Below are 23,297 nucleotides of genomic sequence, written 5' to 3'. Positions count from 1 at the left end.
GCAGTATTTGATTGGCCAGAACATATCACTTGCACACGTGGCGCGGTTTCATTGGCCTTTTAATTTGACTTGGCATGCCTTGTCATTTTGACACGTGGCACGATCCTATTGGCTCTTTCGTTTGACTTGGCGTGCCACGTCATTTGACATGTGGCACCAAACTGGGCCTCTAGGAAGATGATATCTTGGGCTTAATGAAGTGGGCTTATCACTTTAGCCCAATTAATTGGGCTAACCCAATGGATTACGACTTATTTATTTAATCCATGTATTAGACTTATATAATTGATTCAATTATGTTAGCCCGTAATATTTATTTGGACCAATATATATTGAATGTAAAATATAGTCCAAATTATTTTATGAATTTAATTTAAATTAAATTTATATGCCTACATTACTTTCTTGGTAGAATGGATCATCTGATAATCAAGGTAGAAAATTGTCAACTTTGACAATTGTTGAAATAAAAGAGGATAAAAAATAATTCCTGTAGCTATTAAATTTAGTTGTATAGGAATTAATTTTGGAAATAATCTTGAAAAACTATTGTAAATGTATGTGATCCTTAATTTGGAAAAATACTATTGTAACCGGTAAAGAGTAGTAACCACAAATGAAAGATGTTTACATGTTGGCCCTTATCTTCTAACTGCCACAACAGTTTTAAGATTAAAGGAAGAAAAAGTTGTTGGCAGAGACATAGGAAAACATGTCGAAGGTGGTGGTTATTTCCACCATAATCACCGCCTTCGTCTTTCTCGTAATACCATTAATCGTCCAATTAAAATTAAATGAGAATGCATATTACACCCCTCGTGGGTTAAGCAGACGATTAGGCCTCAAGACTCGTGACCCAATATTTGATCCCCTTGTTGCCGAATTGGAGCAACGTCAGCCCAAAGGAAATAAAGAAGACCAGTCTAGTCGTAGATCGCATAATAATTATAAGGAGGAGGACGATCAATATTTTGACTATGATGGGAGGTTAAAAACTAGCTTAAGATTAATGGTTTTGTTCCCTATTTTGGATGTTGCACCAAAAGATGGTTTCATTGAGTATAAGGAGTTGGAAGCTTGGAATACGCAACAAGCCATTGATCGTCTGCATTATAGAACTCGGAGAGAATTGGAGTACTTTCGAGACAATAATGGAGATGGAGCTATTTCTTTCTCTGAATATTTGCCTCACTTTACCAATGAAGACATAGGTGATCCTTAAATAAAGATCATGAATTGCATGTGTATATAATTGCATTTGGTCATCTTTAATTTAATTTACAGAGAGAAATGAAACCAGCCATGGAGAAGCAGGATGGTGGATGGAACAATTCAGAAATGCTGATGCTGATCGAAACGGGACTCTAAACTTATATGAATTTAGAGAGTAATACCATTAACCCTTTTTTTCTTTTTCTTCTTCTTGTGTTTGTGCAAATCACATACTTTTAACCTTTGTTGTATCATAATGGAATCCTGTGCAGTTTTTTGCACCCTGAAGATAGCAGGAACGAAAATATACAAAGGTGGCTGTTGCGAGAAAAAATCAGGTTAGAACCCCGCAATCATCATTAAATATATTTTAGGCCGTGCTTAAAATGCTTCATTATATTGTTAATGCATAACACTTAATTAATTTTATATTTTTCTTTACACTTAACAATATAATATAATAGTGGTTTAATTACTTTATGTTAACAGGCAGATGGACGTAAACAGGGATCATAAGCTAAATCGGTTGGAATTTAGTAACGGTGCTTACAACATCTATAAGACTTACCTGGAATATGAATCTCGGGGAACCAATATTCCAACACCACTTGAAGCATTCGCCAAGCTTGACGTCGATAGTGACAAGTACTTAATTATTCTTACTTCGTCTCACCTGTTTCAATTTGATATGTGTTGAGCAAATATTAATTAATCTTTTAACACTGATTTTGCTAGATTCCTGAGAGAGGAGGAATTGAAACCAATTCTGCACTACTTGTGCCCTGGAGAACTCTCCTACGCTAAAGTCTACACCACATATTTGATTCGAGAGGCAAGTCTACAATTGTTCTAATATTAAGTATCTTTTTATTTATTTTTTTAAAAATTTCACCTCTTCTTCTTCCTATTATTATGTTAAAATTTTTCTCTATGATTCCTTTTGTCTTTTAAAAAGGGAGTTGCAATATATGTAAAGAGTTGCAATTTTTTTTAAAAAAAATCTTAAAACATTACATCCAGAAACAACTGTTCCTCAAAAACTATTTCCAAAAGTTATCATCCAAATTCAAATTATTTTCTAGTATAATTTTTTTTTTAAAGCTATCCAGATTAAATGCTTAGTATATATATATATATATATATATATATATATATATATATTATGCATTATATTTGATTCAATAATTTAACACATTTCTTTTGCTATGTAGGCTGATGATAACCAAGATGGTAAATTATCATTGGATGAAATACTCAATCATGAAAGTATTTTCTACAGTACCATCTATGACAATGGTAGGAATGAAGATCTTTACCACGACGAACTTTAAATTGTGGTACGTCACTCAATATGCCATGGGATCAATGAAGTTTTGTACGTAGCACATGCATAGGTCGATCCAACACTCAGATAACAAAACCCAATATTGGGCTCTTCTTTTCCTTTCTTATCTTAGGCTTTCTATTCCTTGTCATATCATCCGCAACAACCTCTTTACATTTTGATTTTGAGTAACAGTACTCCATTCTCTTGCACCTAAATGAAATACTACTTCCATCTTTTCTTTTCTTACTTAATTAATGTGTTACATTTTAGTACTTTTCCATCTCTTTCTTTTCTTACTTATTGTGTTGCATTATATATATAAATTCTACATAATAGACCTAGAAATTTAATTTGATAATTTTCTTATTTGAGTTACTTTGTGCATCTAAAACTCATATATGCAATTGTTATAAAATTATCTAATCAGCCAACGAGAATTTAGAAATATTTAACTTAACTGTTCAATTAACCTGATCATCATCATCAGAAAAATCCTTATTCTATAGATAACATGCATCAATATTAATATCTATATCACTCTCGTTTATACTTCTCGCCAATCACCAATATTGATGACAACATTTTGTGGAATATTCAAGCGTGAAAAGCTTCATTCCAATCTTTAATTCATCTAATAATTTAGAGTTCTAACGTTTGTATTTTTAGCGAGTGCAACTTCAGTGTTGTGGCTGAGGTGAGGAGATCAATTTAATTCACAGAGGCAATTTATTTCAACTCGATCAAATCAATGAGTGAGTAAGCTGATCATAGTTCAAAAAGCACTCAAAGGAAGTTAGTAGCGCTGCCGTTCGTTGATTATAATTTTTTTTTGTTACTACTACTTTACCCATTAGCAGTAGCTAATAGTGATATATTGAGGCTTGTACATGCTATTTTTTTGTGTGTGTGTGTATGTAATACATTTTACATGTACCTCGATGAATTATAAGAATACATGAGTTAGAATCTTCTCTACCTCATTTTCTTGGGTTAATTTTACACATAGTGAGTAAACTTTAATTTATTTATTGTATTAATAAAGTTACAATTTTATCTTATAGTTATTCAACCATGTGTGTGTTAATATCTCAATTCACGAAAAAGTCAAACTTCGGGCGCCGAAAAATTAAATCTTTATATACGGTCGAAATCGAGCTCGCCTACGACATGGCAGGATAGGATCGGAACGTGACAACCAAAGACTAAATATCGACCCCGAGTCCCATCGATCTAGAACCCGGGGTCAGAATGCCTGCCTTCGAGAACATTGAGTCCGTAATCCCGGAGTCGACCTTAGCTCCGATCGAGCTCGAAGAAACATTATTAGCATAACCAGCACGGAAATCGAAATATCCGTAACCGGTCGGATATTACGACGGGAATCTCCGCGCGTAACAGTAAGGAATTGGCAATCAACTAATCTATGGATTTTTACCTTTTATAGAATTTTACCTAAAGTAGGACTCCTCTACTATATAAGGGGAGTCTGTAATTCATTGGACACATTGTAACACACATTCTAAAGCAATACATTATTATTCTCTTTAAGTTCTTATTCCCCTGTCTTGATATCTATCGAAATACGTTCGGCTCGAGGGTGGCTAACCTTTCAAGGCTGAAACTGTTCAATTCGAGTGGTTTGCATTTACTTTATCATTATTTATTTCAATTGCGATCTAATTTATCATTTTGTATCAAGTTAGTCCACGTATTCTTAAAACCACTTATAAATTTAATTGTTATCCGATTTTGAGGGTAAACAGTTTGGCGCCCGCCGTGGGGCTAAGGATAATAGTGGTTATTTGATACAAATCTCCTTAACACACACTACTTTACACTTGTTCTTTGAAGTGTCTCTAATTTCATGTTAAAACTCAAAATGTCGAACTCTCAATCAGCACCCCTATATGTTGACAACGAGTCTGGTTATCACAGTGAAAATAACAACATAGTGTCCGGTGACGAGATACCTCCCGTTGATCCCATCGGAATTCCGGTTGTAGACCCAATTGACGCTAATTCGCATGTAGATATCGACACAGACCTACCTACCGACCCCGAGAATGGCGTTCGCGGTGGAGCCCGATCGGCGGCTCAAAATACACAAAATATTGGCGAAGACGGGATCAGTCTAAGGGTGATCTTCGAATTGTTGCAGGCACAACAAGCGGCGATAGCTCAGTTACAGAATCAACGTCGCGCACCGAGCAGAGTTGAACCTGATCCACCCCGGGAAGCTACCCGCAGGGATGAACCGGTCGTAGAGAGGTCAAATGAAAATGAATCTGGGGCTAACTCCGAGATCATAAAGATGCTTGAGGAACTGACAAAACGAGTAGAATCAGGGGAGAAGAAAATCAAAGCTAATGACAAAAAGATGGAAACCTACAATTCCAGGATAGACCAAATCCCAAGTGCGCCACCGATATTGAAAGGCCTGAATTCCAAGAAGTTCGTGCAAAAACCTTTTCCTCCGAGTGCGGCTCTGAAGCCAATCCCTAAGAAATTTCGCATGCCCGAGATTCCTAAGTATAATGGAACGACCGACCCAAATGAGCATGTAACCTCATACACATGTGCCATCAAAGGGAATGACTTGGAGGATGATGAGATCGAGTCTGTCTTATTGAAGAAGTTCGGAGAGACCTTACCAAATGGGGCTATGATATGGTATCACAACTTACCTCCTAATTCTATTGACTCATTTTCTATGCTTGCAGATTCTTTCATGAAAGCACACGCCTAGACTATCAAGGTCGATACCAAGAAGTCTAACCTTTTTAAAGTAAAACAGAAGAATAACGAGATGCTCAGAGAGTTCGTGTCCCGGTTTCAAATGGAACGAATGGACCTGCCAGCGGTCGCTGATGATTGGGACGTTTAGGCTTTCACACAAGGACTCAATATTCAGAGCTCATTGGCTTCACAACAGTTGAAACAGAACCTGGTGGAATATCCAGCTGTCACTTGGGTCGATGTACATAACCGATATCAATTGAAAACCAGGGTCAATTGGGGCCCCTTCAGGGTCAATATATCCCGTCAGGACCATCGACAGAGTCAAGAGAGACATCGATCGTAAACCGAGATCAAAAAGAGATCGGTATATGTTGTATAATGGAGACCGAAGAAATAGCGGGTCCGGGAGGAACTCTATGATAATTGAAAGGAGAAGTGACCGAGGTCAGAGCAACCGGGGACTCATGAGCAAAAATAACTTCGGTAGGCCCATCGGGCCTAAAGAAGCAACGAGGTTATTGGAATACAACTTTAACGTCGACTCTGCCACCATTGTATCAGCTATCGGACGCATCAAAGATACCAAATGGCCTCGACCTCTATAATCCGATCCAACCCAAAGGGATCCTAACCAGATATGTAAATATCATGCCACTCACGATCACAGAACGGAGGATTGCCGATAGTTGAGAGGGAAAGTAGCCCGACTATTCAACAACGGTCATCTTCGAGAATTCCTAAGCGATCGAGCCAAGAGTCATTTCAGGAATAGGGATTCTAACAAGCAGATAAAACAAGAAGAACCTTAACACGTCATTAACATGATCATTGGCGGGGTCGATGTCCCTCAGGGGACGATGTTGAAGCGTACCAAAGTATCCATCACGAGGGAAAAATGGACTCGAGATTACATACCAGAAGGAACCTTGTCTTTCAACGACGAGGACGCGGAAGGGATCATGCAGCCCCACAATGATGCACTGGTAATATCTATACTCGTAAATAAATTTCGAGTTAAGCATCTGTTAATTGATCCAGGTATCTCGGCCAACATCATCCGATCGAAGGTCGTGGAGTAGCTCGGTCTACAAGATCAAATTGTGTCTGCAGTCCGAGTTCTAAAGGGACTCAACATGGCATGTGAAACTACTAAGGGTGAGATAACATTATCGGTGAATACCGCTGGGACCATCCAGGAAGCTAAGTTTTATGTAATCGAAGGAGACATGAGGTACAACACTTTATTCGGGAGGCCATGGATCCACAACATGAGGGCAATACCCTCGACTCTTCACCAAGTGTTAAAATTCCCAACACAGGTGGGATTAAAATAATCTACGGAGAGTAGCCAGTCGCAAAGGAGATATTTGCGGTCGAAGAGGCAATTTCGATATCCCCACTTGCAACGACATAGGGGCCGAGTTCAGTCACAAAGCCAGAAACTAAATAGTAATTACTGACACCAACTCCGACCCAATCGGAGAAACAAGGGACTGATGAAGACGATGATTACGGGGTACCCAGGTCTTTTATAGCCCCCGATGATTCTGACGCCACTAAATCGACGATCGAGGAGCTGGAACAGGTCATATTGGTCGAGCATCTACCCAATAGAAAGGTATACCTGGGCACGGGGTTAAGTCCCGAGCTCAGAAAAAAACTCATTCAATTTCTTATAGCTAATGACGATTGTTTCGCTTGGTCCCACCTTGATATGACAGGGATCCCGCCGGAGATAACCACTCACAAACTAAGCCTGGATCCAAAGTTCCATCCGGTCAAACAGAAGAGGAGACCCTAGTTCGAGGTCAAACATGCTTTTATCAAAGACGAGATATCTGAACTCCTTAAAATAGGATCCATTCGGGAGGTTAAATACCTGGATTGATTAGCAAATGTAGTAGTAGTCCCTAAAAAGGGAACAAATTAAGAATGTGTGTAGACTATAAGGATTTGAATAAGGCATTTCCCAAGGACTCTTTCCCTTTGCCCAACATCGATCGCATGATCGACGCCACGGTCGACCACGAGATCCTTAGTTTTCTCGGCCTACTCTGGGTATAACCAAATATGGATGAACTCGAGTGATCAGGAAAAAACCTCCTTCATCACTAAATATGAAACCTACTGTTATAACGTGATGCCATTCGGGTTAAAAAATGCCGGTGCCACTTACCAACGCCTAGTAAATCGGATATTAGAGGAACAAATAGGAAAATCAATGGAGGTTTATATTGACGATATGTTGGTTAAGTCCCTACTAGTAGAGGACCATTTAAAACATTTGCAGGAAACCTTCAGCATATTGAAGAAATACAATATGAAGCTAAACTCGGAGAAATGTGCGTTTGGAGTTGGGTCAGGTAAATTCCTCGGATTCATGGTATCCAACTGGGGAATTGAGATCAACCACGACAATATCAAAGCCATTGAAGATATCACGATTGTGGACAATGTGAAGGTCGTGCAAAGATTAACCAGGCGCATTGCTACCCTGGGGTGATTCATATCGAGGTCCTCCGACAAGAGCCATCGGTTCTTCACACTATTGAAGAAGAATAATAACTTCTCATGGACCCCGGAGTGCCAACGGGACTTGGAGGAACTCAAGCGGTATCTATCGAGCCCACCGTTGCTTCACACACCGAAGACAGATGAACAACTATACTTGTACTTGGCAATATCGGATATAGCAGTAAGTGGAGTCCTGGTCCGGGAAGAGCAAGGTACGTAATTTCCAATTTACTATGTTAGCAGGATCCTAGGTGATGCCAAACTAGGCACCCTCACCTAGAAAAGCTGGCGCTCGCTTTACTAAGCGCCTCTAGAAAGCTAAAACCATACTTCCAGTGTTACCCCATATGTGTCGTAACTATTTACCCATTGAGGAATGTCATGCATAAGCCCGAACTCTCGGGCCGGTTGGCCAAATGGGCCGTGGAAATCAATGGGTATGATATTGAATATCAACCCCAGACCGCCATTAAATCCCAATTTTTGGTAGACTTTGTGACCGACTTTACGCCGGCCCTAATACACGAGGTTGAAAGAGGGTTATTAATCAACTCAGGAACCTCCTCGGGGATCTGGACCCTCTCTACGGACGGCGCCTCAAACGCAAAAGGATCCGGACGTGGCATCGTATTGAAGCCACCAATAGGAAATGTAGTTAGACAATCTATTAGGATTGTGAAATTGACTAACAACGAGGCCGAATATGAGGCCATGATTGCAGGTCTCGAACTAGCCAAAAGCTTGGGGGGCAGAGGTGATCGAAGCCAAGTATGACTCCCTCCTTATGATAAACCAAGTTAATGGGACGTTCGAGGTCAGAGAAAAACGAATGCAAAGGTACTTGGATAAGTTGCAGGTAACATTACATCGGTTCAAAGAATGGACTTTGCAACACGTACCTCGGGATCAAAACAGTGAGGCCGATGCCCTTGCTAACTTAGGGTCATTGGTCGAGGACGACGAGTTCAACTTGGGGACAGTCGTACAACTTATGATATCGGTAGTGGAAGAAGGCCATGCCGAGATTAAATCAACGAGCCTAACTTGGGACTGGAGGAATAAATATATAGAATATCTGAAGACCGGAAAATTGCCCTCGGATACAAAAGAATCGAGGGCCCTACGTACAAAGGCATCCCGATTTAGCTTGTCTGAAGACGGAACCCTGTTCAGAAGAACATTCGATGGCCCACTCGCGATATGTCTAGGACTAGGAGATACCGAGTACGTTTTGAGGGAAATCCACAAAGGCACCTGTGGAAATCATTCAGGCGCCGAATCATTGGTTCGAAAAGTGATAAGAGCCGGTTACTACTGGATCGATATGGATAGGACCCGAAGGAGTTCTACGAAAATGTGATGAATGTCAAAGACACGGTCCGATGATTCATCAGCCCGGGGAGATGTTGCATTCGGTTTTGTCGCCATGGCCGTTCATGAAGTGGGGAATGGATATCGTTGGCCACCTTCCGTGGGCACCCGGTAAGGCTCAGTTTATATTGTTTATGACTGACTACGTTTCTAAGTGGGTGGAAGCCTAGGCATACAAAAAGGTCAGGGAGAAGGAAGTCATCGATTTTATTTGGGACCACATCATATGTTGGTTCGGAATGTCGGCCGAGATCGTGTGCGACAACGGGAAACAATGTTGCAAATAATTCATCGGTAGCAAAGTTAGCAAGTTTCTCGAAGATCGAAAGGATCTTATCAACACCCTACCACCCTAGTGGGAACGGACAAGCAGAATCGACCAATAAAACCATACTCCAAAACCTCAAGAAGAGGTTGACCAACGCCAAAGGAAAATGGAAGGAAGTCCTGCCCGAAATCTTATGGGCATACCGTACGACCTCGAAGTCCAGTACCGGGTCCACCCCGTTCTTACTGGTTTATGGCGCCAAAGCTCTAATATCAGTCGAAGTCGGAGAACCAAGTCTCAGGTTCCGATATACAACCAAGGAATCGAACGATGAGGCTATGAACACGAGCCTAGATCTATTAGATGAAAGGCGCGAAGCAGCCCTTGTCAGTTGGCCGCCCAAAAACAGCGGATCGAGAGATATTACAATCAAAGGACCAACCTTCGACACTTCAATATCGGGGACTTAGTTTAAGGAAGGTCACACTAAAGACCCAGAACCCAAATGAAGAAAAGCTGGGGACGAACTGGGAAGGAGCTTATCAAATTATCGAGATCACCGATAAAGGATCGTACAAGCCCGGAACAATAAACGATGAGCGACTACCGAACAACTAGAACATAACTCACTTGAAGCGATACTACTGTTAAGGTATGACCCCATTCATTTCCTTTTATTTATTTACATTGCGAACTAACACTTGCAGGCAATCATCAAAGAACGATACAATCTTTTGGCCTGAAAGCACGCGTTGCACTCTTTTTCCCTTGAATTGGTTTTGTCCCAAATGGGTTTTCCAGCAAGGTTTTTAACGAGGCAACAGTAAATTGTACTAAATTAGAATTGAAGGCCGGTTACAAACCGATATTGAAGATCATGACAACAGCATTCGAGGCCTCTCTACGCTCGGCCCCGAACACTGGGGGGCATCACCCTCGGATAACGACTTTAGCAAGGAAGGAAACTTTATGATTGAATGGTCTCGGCCCGATCGATAGGATTTACTGTAAGGGACGAATGGTCAAATGAACCGTGCCCACATAGACTACTCGAGCCGTGGCACAAAACTTGTACACATGTGTAACTATTGCGCACAAGAATAAAAAAAAGTTTCTACCTTGCGGATAAATATCTTGTCCCTTAAGAATTTCACTTTTTGCTTTTCCTCATTAGGAATTTCTTACATTCGATCCCCTAAAGATATCGAGCCCAAGGGCCGCCTTTATACGGGTTCAAACGATCACTCCCAATGGGGCGCTACCGTCCAAAAACAAACTCGAACAGCTTGGGCTATCGGAGCCTGTGGCACGAGACCTATTAGGTAACGCCCGAACCTTAAAGGTTACGGCCATCCCCACTCTGGAACTGTTAACTTAGGCAAGCCCGGATAACTCGGGTAATAATCCCACTAGGCAACACTCGAACTAAAGGCTACGACCATATTAAAACGGCTCGTAGACGTCTGAGACCCGTAACAAAAAATAAGGCGTTCAAAATTTCATAACCAGCTCTAAAGGATACCTTCGGCAAACTATAATCTAAAAAGTCATAAGTACTTTTGGAAGAAAAGTTTCTGGTCATACCGAACCCCCATGATGCCTTAAACAAAATAATGTCTAAGGCAAGGCCTGTTCGAACCTCCGAACATGACCTAACTATTTTATGCTAAGGCATTTTAATCTTTGCAAACATAAAGAATAAAGCAAAGGAAAGCAAAATTCTTAAACTATCGAAGGGAAAAACAAGCCTTGTATATTATATAAAGTCTTTACAAAGGCCAAATGGCCTTAACAAAAAAATACAAAAGTACACAAGTACAAAAAATAAAAAAGCAAAAAATTCTACAAAGGCGTCTAAATAGACTGGTCTTCTCCACCCCCGGGTCCATCGGAGCCCTCAGAATCTTCTTCTTCTTCTTCTTCGGGGTAGCCTCGAGCCCCTTAGCGGTTTCGATCTCGGCCGATAAATCGAAACCCCGAGCATGAATCTCTTCGGGCCTCTCTTCGCAACTGCCGCTTCTCATAATCAACAATGTCCTTCAAGTGGTCCTGGGCCACCTTGGCATCGGCCTTATATTGGGCCACCATCTCGTCGGCGTCGGCTTTAACCACTGCGATCGTTGACTTGGATGTTTCAAGTTCTTTGGCCATAATTTTTCGATCAGAGGCAGCTGAACTTAGCCGAGACTGGGGCTCTTTAACCATTTTGGCCTGCACCTCGGCCTTTTCCTTTGCTGCTCGAAGATGGACCTCAGCCGAAGTCAGTTACACCCGAGCAGCCTCTTTTTTCGAGGCTAGACGATCCATCCCGCCCCTCCATTCGTCGGTCTCGGCCTTGACAACATCCATCTCAGGTCGTAGTTGACCGATCTGATCAATTTTTTGTTGGACCCGCAGATTCTGATCGTTAGTCATCGAGCCTAAATCTTTGTCACTAACCTCAAATATTTTTACCTGCTCGACCAAGTCGGCATGCTCCTTTCGAGCCACCTCCAGCTCAACTCGAAGGCTCCAACCCCCCCTCGCATTGCTCACTGAGAAGTTTGTACATATCTCTCTTCTCAATAAGCTCTTTGGCTTTGGACTCGAGAAGACTCAGCTCTTCTCGATATCAGAGGAAGGTCTCGTGGTGAAGCACCGAGGTCTGCGAATACAAGGAAAAATATTAAGATCATTAAGTAACCAAAGCTAGAAAATGAAAAGGTTTGGTAACACCTTACCCGATTCAATGCATGTTGTGCTTCATTGAACAAGCATGGAGATTCCACCTCATTCATATTTGATTGGTCTTCTTCAGTCACCAGGCACCAGAGGTAACTAGCTACCCCCAACAGGCATGGAAAGGACCCGGGCATCCTCTGAAACGGAGATAATGATCGACCGCTTTCGACCGGGATCGGCACTCGGGGCAGGGAATCAGTTGACCAATCTCGGGCTCGAGCTAGACCCACCTGTCCCCGAGGGTGGACTTCTTCTTGGTACTACTAAATCACCCAATCTGGTGACATCCTCCGTGGAAATAGAGTCCATGCCATCAAAAAAGCTTTGGAGGGGATCGTTCGCTCCTTGGACCCCCTCATTTGAACGCTCTTTCACCGCTTGAGATTCACCGAACAATGAGTCTGTGAACAAAGGTGATCCCATTATATCGATGACACTGGGTGGAGCAGAATCGGCGTCTTGAGTTTCTTGATTCTCACTGATGTATCGACCTCTTGAGTTTGGGAGGGATTGTCCTATATCGTCCCCCCTTCGGTTGATGCCCGTTCTTCAGGGACCGATGGCTCCCGGGACACTAAATTTTCATCCTCTTCAGACTCATCCCTAAGCCGGTTTCTTTTGGCTTGCGGATCAGCCTCTTCCTTGGTTTCTTTTTCTCCGAGCTCGTAGAACTCAGAGCCCCTTTTCTATTCTTCTTTTTACCCTGTTTCGGAGCAGGGGACTCAATGGGGAAATCATCACTACCGGACGGGGGCCTCATTTGGACATCCTTGGGTAAACCTGCAAAAAGAAATAAAACAAGGAAGGACTTAATCATGCAAAGGGGAAACCAAATATCACTTATGAAAGAGATCTCACCGTGCGAACGAGCCTCCCATTGGCCCTTTGAAAGTTCGTGCCATGAGCGCTCGGAATAAGGCCTTTGCGATACGATGCCCTCGACCCATTCCTTGAGTCGAGGAACTGCATTCGGGATCCGAGCAACAGCTACACCATCACAGAACACTAATAAGAAGGATGGAAAAGGGCGATAAATAAAACCTTGGAAGCAAAATTATATACTTACGTTTCATGTTCCACTTTTCAGGGAACGACATGTGCTCGGCCGGGATCAAGTCCGAGGTCCTCACTCGGACGAAACGCCTAGCCAACCCACTCGAGAACGCAACTTTACTGGCCCGACGGGCGAGCTTGATCAATCCGACCCGGTAGAGTCGGGGACTGTATAAACGCATAAGGTGGTCGATCGTGAAAGGGCACCCTTCGATCTTGCTTACGAAGAAATGGAGGAAGATTATGATCCTCCAGAAAGAAGGGTGAATTTGACCGAGGGTTACCTCGTATCTTCTGCAGAAGTCGACGATAACGGGGTCCAAGGGGCCAACGTGAAAGGATAAGTATAAACACTTAGAAATCTGTCGACATGGGTGGTGATGTCTTCATCAGGTTTTGGAACCACCACATGTTTGTCAACCCAGTTACATTTCTTTTTGACTTCGGAGAGGATATCCTCGGTGATCGATCAGATGTACCTCGAGACCTCCGCACACCGGCCTGGTACGGAGGATGGTTTTTCGACTTTAAAATCAGTATTGACCGGGCACCCCTCCCCCCCCCCGAGATGAACATTTTTAGAGGAGGTTCCGGCGCTAGTTCCTCAATAGCAGTACGTGAAGAGGTCTCTTCGGTAGCCGGCCACGAGGTAGAAGGAGTTTCTTTTTGGGGAACGGTTTTGGAAGTTTTCGCCATTTCTTTATAGAGAGGAAATAAGGAAAAAGAGGTAGTTGAAAGGGTACACTCGGTGGTTTGAGAAAAAGACAAATGAGAGTTCTTATAAAAGATCTCAAAGTAACCAGAATATAAGTACTTGGAAGTATTGAAATTTCTTAGGAACGAGGGCAGAAGGTTTGAATGTGAAGTTTGAATGAACAAATGAGGCGGTATTTATAGTTTTCCAGCGACGATTCACATCTAGGAATGGCCGACCAACAACTGACAAGCATTTAATGCCATTAAGACTTGACTGACGAGACGTTTTGACTATTTTGTCATTTCTATCGCGGGGTATCGAAATCAGGATCGGAAGCTCATGTCGTTTCTCGTCGTCTGCTCTCCAAAAAATGAGGGGACTATATGTATACGGTCGAAATTGAGCTCGCCTACGACATGGCAGGATAGGATCGGAATGTGACAACCAAAGGCTGAAGATCGACCCCAAGTTCCACCGATCTAGAACCCGGGGTCAAAATGCCTGCCTTCGAAAATATTGAGTCCGTAATCCCGGAGTCGACCTTAGCCCCGATCGGAATCGAAGAAATATTATTAGCATAACCAACAGAAAACCGAAATATCCATAACCGGTCGGATATTACGGCGGGAATCTCGGCGTGTATCAGTAAGGAACTGACAATCAACTAATCTAGGAATTTTTACCTTTTATAGAATTTTACCTAAAGTAGGACTCCTCTACTATATAAAGGGGAGTCTGATAATTCATTGGATATATTCCAAAGCAATATATTATTATTCTCTTTAAGTTCTTATTCCTCTGTCTTGATATCTATCGAAATACGTTCGGCTCGAGGGTGGCTAACCTTCCAAAGTTGAAACTATTCAATTCGTGTGGTTTGCCTTTACTTTATCATTATTTATTTCAATTGCGATCTAATTTATCATTTTGTATCAAGTTAGTCCACGTATCCTTAAAACTACTTATAAATTCAATTGTTATTTGATTTTGAGGATAAACAATCTTCTAAGATTATAAATTTCCTACCAAGGTCCTTTATACTTTGTAGTAGGGGTGTATATGGACTGGGTTTGTTCGATTTTTATCAAAACTAAACTAAACTAACTATATCGGTTTGGATTGGTTCAGTTTTGTTTTGGGTTTTCAGGGTTTTTATTACTTAAATATTATTTCAATCTTACTTTGTTAAATTTTTGATAAATAAATATATGTTTATTAAAAATTTTAAAAACACATTATATATTAAAATATTATTATGGGAGAATTTTCTTAGTAACACATGATAGTTATTTTTTAATCTTCAGATAATAATTTTTCGTCAATTTACATTTTCATGGTTAACTGAATTTAGTAATTAAATATAAAAATTAATATGATACCTAAATAATAATAACCACTTCAAATTCGAAAAAGATATAAATAATTTAATAGATCTTGACATATGAATATGGAAGAACAAAGAGATTGACGCATTTTAGTAACACTTGATAAGAAAGTGATCATACAACCCACTTTTTAAAGTTAATAAATATGGAGCACTTTATATTTTATAAAATATTATTTTCCGTAAGAGAATCCCAAATATTTCTAGATATTTTTTAAAGAAAATTCTATATAAAATCTTAAAAGTATATATAAAAATTATATATTTATATGTTGGTTTGGTTCGGGTTTTTTTTACTCAACACCAAACAAAATCAAACCAAACCTAGCAGGATTTTTTAATCAGTTTAATTTGACTTTTCGATTTGATGTAATTTTTCGGTTCGGTTTGTATACCCTATTTTGTAGTAATAGTTGTGTTTACTTCAAGTTGAACAATTGTTTAAATATGACTAGTTTCATTAACCCGGCCAAAGTAAACTAGTACCACCAGTTAACCGTACAACAACAAGCAGTAACCTGACAAAACTAAAATAGGTATTACTCCTCCAATCGCATCGTTCACCCCTGCGCGTGTATATAAACAAGGAACCAATTGGATTTTCAAACTTCCCTGGTCCCGGCACGTAGCAGATTACTACCCAATTAAAATAGAAGCAGAAAAACAATAGCACAGATATAGATTATGCTTAATTCAATTCAAGTTCGACTTTAACATCCATCCGCTTGATCTCTCGCTGTTTCTCTCTCTTTCCCCCTTCTGGCCTTCCCCACTCTCACTCACTTTCTCTCTCTAGGGTTTCAATTCGGCGCCGTTTTTGATTTATTCAATCCGAGAGTGTAATCTGCTATTACTATCTCATTCGCAATTTTCAGGTAATTCGCTCATTTTATAAACGAGAATTTTTAACGTACTAGAATTTTTTTTATTAGTATTCTATAAACTGATTTTATTACTAATGTATGCTTAAGCTTTATTGATTATTCAGTTTTGTATGTTAAGCTTCAACTAAAGTTCAGTACTTGAACTTTGATCGCTTTATGTGCTTGAACACACTTATTTGCATTTATCCTTATTATTGACTGTGTTTTGAGGACTGAGTTTTTGTTAGGAACTAGTAATAAATATTTTACTTTTTTTTGAGTTTGGACTGAGATCTAGTATGGCTAATTATATGCTTAGTTATTCTATTGGAATTTGAAGTTCACGAGGTTAGAGGTGTTGATAATAATGCACTTACATGAACTAGGATATGTAGTGAATCCGTTTAATCCTATTTTCGTTCGTGATTTCAGTATCTGTTACTTTTTAAGCTGCCTTTTGTGCATCTTAATCTGTGAGGGATTTGCTTGAAGTCATTACTTGTGCTGTTTGATTGAGCTCTGGGGTTCTTTTGAAGACGCAAAAGGTTTGTTTCTCCTGAACAGTTTTTCATGAATTCTATTACTCACAGCTGAGAATTTTGATGTTTTAATTTTCTTTTCTGGGTGGTGCTTTGCATGACGGATAATCTTGCTGTTAACGTTTTTACTGTTTTGTCTGTGTTTATATTCTGCTGTTATCCTTTTTTTTAGAAGGTAACAGATTTCAATATATTAAAAAGGAAAGCCCTTGCACAAAGATTGTGCTAGGGGTAACATGGTTATAAAACCCCCAAAAAGACAAAAACCAAATTTGTAACAGTTACAAGGAGTCAATGAGATCTACTAGGGACTCTGTATCTTGTACAAGTGCTTCTTTACACCAAAAATAAAACAAAAATATGCAATTCATCTTGTTCATCTGATCATGATTAGCCAAATCTTCAAAACATCTTGAGTTACTCTCCCTCCATATTGTGTACCAAATACATGCTGGGATAATGTTCCACCACCCCCTCTGACCTGTGCCTATACCTGAGCCATTCCGACATGCCAACATCTCATAACTTCTCCAAGGCATTGCCCAAATTAGGCCTTTCATGCTCATGAACAACTGCCATAATCTACTGTTAACCTGACAGTGTGAAGAGATGGCTTATTGTTTCATTTCAATTCCACACCAAAAAACATTTTGAGCACAAAGGCAATCCTCTCTATCAGATTGTCATGAGTCAGAACAACCTGTTTCACCACTGGCCAGCAAAATTCACTTTAAGGGGTATTTTCGTCTTCCATATGTGTTTCCAGTGCCAGGGCCCAAAATGCTGGTGACTTCTGTTTAAAATCCTGTAAGCTGATTTTACTGAGAATATTCCATTGTTATTCCTGTTGCATACCAGCCCGTCTTCTTCTTCAGTCTTCTTGTTCTGTGGTTCCCCTGAAGTTGTGTAGCATACTATAGAAGTCAGTCACTCTGCTTAGCACCCAATCATTTAAAAATCTTCTAAATGTAAGGTTCCAGTTCTGTGGACTCCAAGTTTGTGCTGTTATCCTTATCTTGTCACCAACAATTGGCTATTGTTATTTGTGTGCATAAATAGAACTTTGCTTTAGTTACAATTACTTTGCAGAAGGTGCTGCTAAGCCATATGATTTAAGGTCCTTCAAACCTTTAAAAAGAAAGAAAAAAGATTCTTTAAATTTTACCACTTCCAACCTATCTTTATTTATGGGAGTTTGAAGGAGTGATTTGTAACAGCTGGGGTGCACCTATTATATTGCTATTTAACTGTGTCTGCAATTTCTTGATTGGCATCGTTCTCCAATTGATGCAATTTTTCTTATTTGAGCTGATTGGCTTCTGTAGATGCTGCTTTATTCTTTTAACGTGCCCCATTTACATTCAATGGTACTTCTACTTTGATTGAAAGCAAGTTAGGGTTGTCTATATGAATCTCCAACTTCTGTGTCGCTCTATTTAAGATCATCTCAGTCCAATATTATGATAAATAAAAAATAAAAAACACTAGAGGTTCTCTATATTGTTTACTGGCATATAAATCTCTGACAAGACTAAAAGTCCCTTAGGAAATATTGGATCTAATTAAACGTACGACCGTAACTAAAAATTAATTCCTCTAATTGGTATCCTCTATATAGATTGTTTTCTTTCATTATACCTTATTAATTGTTAGGCTTGCATGGTTTCCTAGAGATTGTACGCCTTTTGAGACAACTTTCTTTCATGTAATTTTTGGTCTACCACCTCTTATAAGCCTTGCTTGCCATGATTTTACACCTACGGACCAATGTAATTGGTGGTTGACATAAGGCATATATGACCAAACCATCTCAAGCAGCTGTCTCTCATTTTATCCTCTATGTGTGCTACTTGCACCTTCTAATGAATGTGGGATTTTCTAGCTACTCCCCCCGTTCCAGTTTATGCGACACTATTTCCTTATTAGTCTGTTTCAAAAAGAATGATACATTTCATATTTGAAAATACTTAAACTTTAAGCTTTCTATGTTACTCTTAATGAGAAGCTTTTATAGCCACACAAATGTTATGGCATTTTTAAGACCACAAACTTCAAAAGTTTTAGAGCCACACAAATGTTCTGGCATGTTTGAGACCACAAGTTTCAAAAAATTTCTTTTCTTTCTATGTGCCGAGTCAAACTATGTCACATAAATTGGAGAAGTGGGGGTATTAACACTATGATATTTTTCTTATCACGATTAATTTTATTTTCATTTACTAAAGTAAGGGACTTTCTTTTGGTAGTAATACTTTTTGAAAAAAAGCAACATTGTGAATTATCGATTACAAAAAAATAAAGAAAAGAGAAAGCTCTCTTCTCTTCATCATGATGCAAGGATTTATTTAAGCATCTTATGAAACGGCGTAATAGTAATTTAAGATGGACAAACACATATGCTTATGTTATCATTTGAACTAGTTTAACAACAAACTACGGGAGGGTACAGTGATTACTGACTTACTGTTAAGTTACACGGTCTTATCTATGTAGGACATGCAAATGACAACCAAATGTGGAATAAATAAGATTTTTATACCAATACCAATATTATTTGTTTAGTACCTTAAACCAAGCAATCCCTTAATGATAGCACTACTTCAAGTTCATTCTTATATATCTTATACATACGGGATATCTCATGTGTTGGCAGGAACAATATGGCAATGGAAGTTACTCAGCTCCTTCTAAATGCACAATCAGTTGATTCAACAGCGCGAAAACATGCAGAAGAAACATTGAAGCAGTTTCAGGAGCAAAATCTTCCTGGTTTTCTGTTGTCTCTGTCTGGAGAGCTGGCTAGTGAGGATAAGCCAGTTGATAGTCGCAAGTTGGCAGGTTTAATATTGAAGAATGCTTTGGATGCCAAGGAACAACACAGGAAATATGAACTTGTCAAAAGATGGCTATCACTTGATGTGACTGTGAAGACCCAAATTAAAACATGCTTGTTACAGACCCTCTCTTCTCCTGCACCTGATGCTCGTTCAACTGCTTCACAAGTCATTGCCAAGGTTGCTGGCATTGAGCTGCCTCAGAAGCAGTGGCCTGAGCTGATCGGGTCACTCTTGTCAAATCAACAGCTCCCTGCTCATGTCAGGCAAGCTACTTTGGAGACACTAGGGTATTTATGTGAAGAAGTTTCTCTTGATGTTCTGGAGCAGGATCAAGTGAATAAAATCCTTACAGCTGTAGTTCAGGGTATGAATGCTGAAGAAGGGAACAACGATGTGAGGCTTGCTGCTACCCGAGCACTATATAATGCACTTGGTTTTGCTCAGGCAAATTTCAACAATGATATGGAGCGCGACTTTATTATGAGAGTTGTCTGTCAGGCCACTCTGTCTCCTGAAGTCAAAATTCGGCAGGCTGCTTTTGAATGTTTAGTCTCGATTTCATCAACTTACTATGAGAAATTAGCTCCTTATATTCAAGACATCTTTAGCATTACAGCAAAAGCTGTTAGAGAGGATGAGGAGCCTGTTGCTCTTCAAGCCATTGAATTCTGGAGCTCGATCTGTGATGAGGAGATTGATATTTTAGAAGATTATGGGGGTGAGTTTACTGCAGATTCTGATGTTCCTTGCTATAATTTCATCAAGCAGGCTCTCCCTGCACTTGTCCCTATGCTATTGGAGACACTTCTTAAGCAAGAAGAAGATCAGGATCAGGATGAAGGTGCTTGGAATCTTGCAATGGCCGGAGGCACTTGCCTTGGTCTGGTCTCAAGGACTGTAGGAGATGACATTGTCCCTCTTGTTATGCCATTCATTGAAGAGAATATTACAAAGCCTGACTGGAGGCAAAGAGAGGCTGCCACTTATGCCTTTGGTTCCATTTTGGAAGGTCCTTCACCTGATAAGCTAACACCTATTGTTAATGTTGCTCTAAGTTTCATGCTTACTGCATTGACGAAGGATCCCAATAGCCATGTGAAGGACACTACAGCATGGACCCTTGGAAGAATATTTGAATTTCTTCATGGTTCAACAGTGGAGATACCCATTATTACTCCAGCAAACTGTCAACAGATCATTACAGTTCTACTTCAGAGCATGAAGGATGCTCCAAATGTTGCTGAAAAAGCCTGTGGTGCTCTCTATTTTCTTTCCCAAGGGTATGGGGATGTGGGTGCATCATCTCCCTTGACACCTTTTTTCCCGGAAATCGTGCAATCACTTCTCACAGTGACGCACAGAGAAGATGCTGGTGAGTCACGACTTAGGACTGCTGCATATGAGGCACTGAATGAAGTCGTGAGGTGTTCAACAGATGAAACAGCTCCCATGGTTTTGCAACTAGTTCCTGTCATTATGATGGAGCTCCACCAGAGTCTTGAGGCTCAGAAGCTTTCATCTGATGAAAGAGAAAAGCAGAGTGAGTTGCAAGGTCTTTTGTGTGGATGCTTACAGGTTCTTATTCAGAAGTTGGGGGCATCAGAGCCGACAAAGTATGTTTTCTTGCAGTATGCTGATCAGATCATGAGCCTTTTCCTCAAGGTCTTTGCATGTAGAAGTGCTACTGTGCATGAGGAAGCCATGCTTGCCATTGGAGCACTTGCCTATACAACTGGTGCTGACTTTGCCAAGTACATGCCTGAATTTTACAAGTACCTGGAAATGGGTCTTCAGAATTTCGAGGAGTACCAAGTCTGTGCGGTCACAATTGGTGTTGTGGGTGATGTATGCAGAGCATTGGAGGATAGGATATTACCTTATTGTGATGGTATAATGACACAGCTTCTCAAGGACCTATCAAGTAACCAGCTACACCGCTCTGTAAAGCCACCAATATTTTCGTGCTTTGGTGACATAGCCTTGGCGATAGGAGAGAATTTTGAGAAGTACTTGATGTATTCAATGCCTATGCTCCAGAGTGCTGCAGAGCTGTCAGCCCACACATCTGGTGCTGATGATGATATGATAGAATACACGAATCTTCTAAGAAATGGAATCTTGGAGGCTTATTCCGCTATATTTCAGGGCTTCAAGAATTCACCTAAAACTCAACTGTTGATTCCCTATGCACCTCATATCCTTCAATTCCTGGATAGTATTTACATGGAGAAAGACATGTAAGTATTGCTTGATCGCTTCTACTTTTCTCTTTTCCTCTATCTATGAAGGTCATTGATGTTCTGATTTCCTAGATTTACCCCCTTTCTTCTCCTGAATTTCAGGGATGATGTGGTAATGAAGACTGCTATTGGAGTTCTGGGAGATTTAGCGGATACTCTGGGCAGTAATGCTGGTTCTTTAATTCAACAATCAGTATCAAGCAAAGATTTTTTGAATGAATGCTTGTCGTCGGATGACCATTTGATTAAGGAATCTGCTGAGTGGGCCCAGATGGCGATTAGTCGTGCCATTTCAGTTTAAAGCTGTGGGTACTTGATACATACTTTTTCTTCTTTTTTGTCATGTCCCTGCATGCATGTAGTTGTGTCGAGTTGAGATCCGAGATTGCATTCATGTGTCAAGTCATTGCCATTTTCTGACAACGGAAGAAATTTGCATTCAAGTTGTCAGACACATGTGCCAGCACCGTCGGCGGGGTTATTTTGTTTTGGGATGGAGGGGGTGGGTCATGGTGATTGCTCGGGAGTTGAGGGCCTTCCACTTAGGACTGAATTTGATGTTACTGATGCTGTACATTGGTTGGGAGGGAATGTTCCTGTAATTTACTGAAGAAAACAAGGTTCCTGGTTCATCTCTTTCCTTGTGGGTCTGACCTGGTGCTCTAAACAAGAAATGCCGAGGTCCTGGTGTTCCTATCTTCCTCAAGGGTCAGCATATACAAGTCCCACGTTTTGGTATTCTTGATACTTAGCCATAGCTTCTTTTTTATTTTCTCACAATTGGGTTGGTCGGTTTCGTGTCTTTGTCGGAATCAGCTGCATCTGTTTTATAGTCGAATTACATACCATCTCATTCATTTCTTTTGCATATACATATGGTGGGGTTAGCTCATTATTCAGAGGCATTCCATCAAACTTCCTTCATATTTTACTTCTCTTGTTACAGAATTTTTCTTTTATTAAAAGTCAGTATTAGAAATACCGTGCAACCATGATAGCATGTATTCTTTCCATTTTCCAATGTTAAAGTACAGGTTTTTTCTAACCTTTTAAAAGGACTGCTCTTTTGAATGTGAAATAGTGTATTCATTGTCACTAACTTCAATGACATTACAAGGAATTGGGAGTCACTTGTTTTTTCAAGTGCCCTTTTTTGGTATCAGGATCATTTTCCAGGTTTTAGGTGCTACATTTCTAGACAAATGCATGTATGTTCTTTTGTTATTGATGCTGCGTTGGGGTTTAGCCTATGTTGTAAACCGTGCGCTAACATTGTAGAAGGTCAAAGACCAATTTTTCTTGGCAAATCTTATATAATTTTATTTGTCGTAAAACATAAGAAGCAATTTATAAGCTCATCTTCTATTTATTTTTATAAAGGGGGAAAAAGGCGCAAAAAAGAAGAAGAGTTCTGTTACCAAATCCAAGTTAAGACAATAAGCTAAGCTGATTGAAAAAGCAGAAGCTAGAATAGTGGAGCGAAGCCTGCTCATCCATAAGATTAGAGAGTAGAACCGTTGCCAACCCGAAAA

The 23,297-nt window shown here is 40.2% G+C and overlaps 2 protein-coding genes across 4 annotated transcripts; both read left to right on the top strand.

Moving 5' to 3' along the window:
* The first annotated feature begins 672 nt into the window (after positions 1-672).
* Positions 673-3,595, top strand: LOC107798723 (uncharacterized). 2 transcript variants are annotated; one of them, XM_075242238.1, is made up of 7 exons: positions 673-1,211; positions 1,285-1,387; positions 1,485-1,550; positions 1,702-1,857; positions 1,948-2,044; positions 2,424-2,549; positions 3,221-3,595. In XM_075242238.1, the coding sequence occupies exons 1-6, from the start codon at positions 713-715 to the stop codon at positions 2,541-2,543; spliced, it is 1,041 nt and encodes a 346-aa protein (XP_075098339.1). In that variant the 5' UTR covers positions 673-712; the 3' UTR covers positions 2,544-2,549; positions 3,221-3,595. The 2 variants fall into 2 exon arrangements, with proteins under 2 accessions (XP_075098339.1, XP_075098338.1); XM_075242237.1 differs by having other exon boundaries at positions 3,206-3,595.
* Positions 3,596-15,840: 12,245 nt separating this feature from the next.
* On the top strand, positions 15,841-22,744 carry LOC107813226 (importin subunit beta-1). Of its 2 annotated transcripts, XM_016638460.2 has the most exons (4): positions 15,841-16,161; positions 16,582-16,694; positions 19,342-21,762; positions 21,868-22,744. In XM_016638460.2, the coding sequence occupies exons 3-4, from the start codon at positions 19,349-19,351 to the stop codon at positions 22,064-22,066; spliced, it is 2,613 nt and encodes an 870-aa protein (XP_016493946.2). In that variant the 5' UTR covers positions 15,841-16,161; positions 16,582-16,694; positions 19,342-19,348; the 3' UTR covers positions 22,067-22,744. The 2 variants fall into 2 exon arrangements, with proteins under 2 accessions (XP_016493946.2, XP_016493947.2); XM_016638461.2 differs by lacking the exon at positions 16,582-16,694 and having other exon boundaries at positions 15,861-16,161.
* Positions 22,745-23,297: the final 553 nt, after the last annotated feature.

Source organism: Nicotiana tabacum, chromosome 21 (assembly GCF_000715075.1).
Source record: "Nicotiana tabacum cultivar K326 chromosome 21, ASM71507v2, whole genome shotgun sequence".
Lineage (NCBI taxonomy): Eukaryota > Viridiplantae > Streptophyta > Magnoliopsida > Solanales > Solanaceae > Nicotiana > Nicotiana tabacum.
Note: the sequence above shows the minus strand (reverse complement) of the source record. Positions and strands in the feature narration are given on the sequence as shown.

What these genes read in the sequence shown, in the direction of transcription:
- LOC107813226 (XM_016638460.2), top strand. Translation starts at nt 19,349, where the DNA reads ATGGCAATGGAAGTTACTCAGCTCCTTCTAAATGCACAATCAGTTGAT. An exon ending in ATTTACATGGAGAAAGACAT is followed by an intron (nt 21,763 to 21,867) that starts GTAAGTATTGCT and finishes CCTGAATTTCAG; the next exon opens with GGATGATGTGGTAATGAAGA.
- LOC107798723 (XM_075242238.1), top strand. Translation starts at nt 713, where the DNA reads ATGTCGAAGGTGGTGGTTATTTCCACCATAATCACCGCCTTCGTCTTT. An exon ending in CTGTTGCGAGAAAAAATCAG is followed by an intron (nt 1,551 to 1,701) that starts GTTAGAACCCCG and finishes TTATGTTAACAG; the next exon opens with GCAGATGGACGTAAACAGGG. An exon ending in CCACATATTTGATTCGAGAG is followed by an intron (nt 2,045 to 2,423) that starts GCAAGTCTACAA and finishes TTTGCTATGTAG; the next exon opens with GCTGATGATAACCAAGATGG.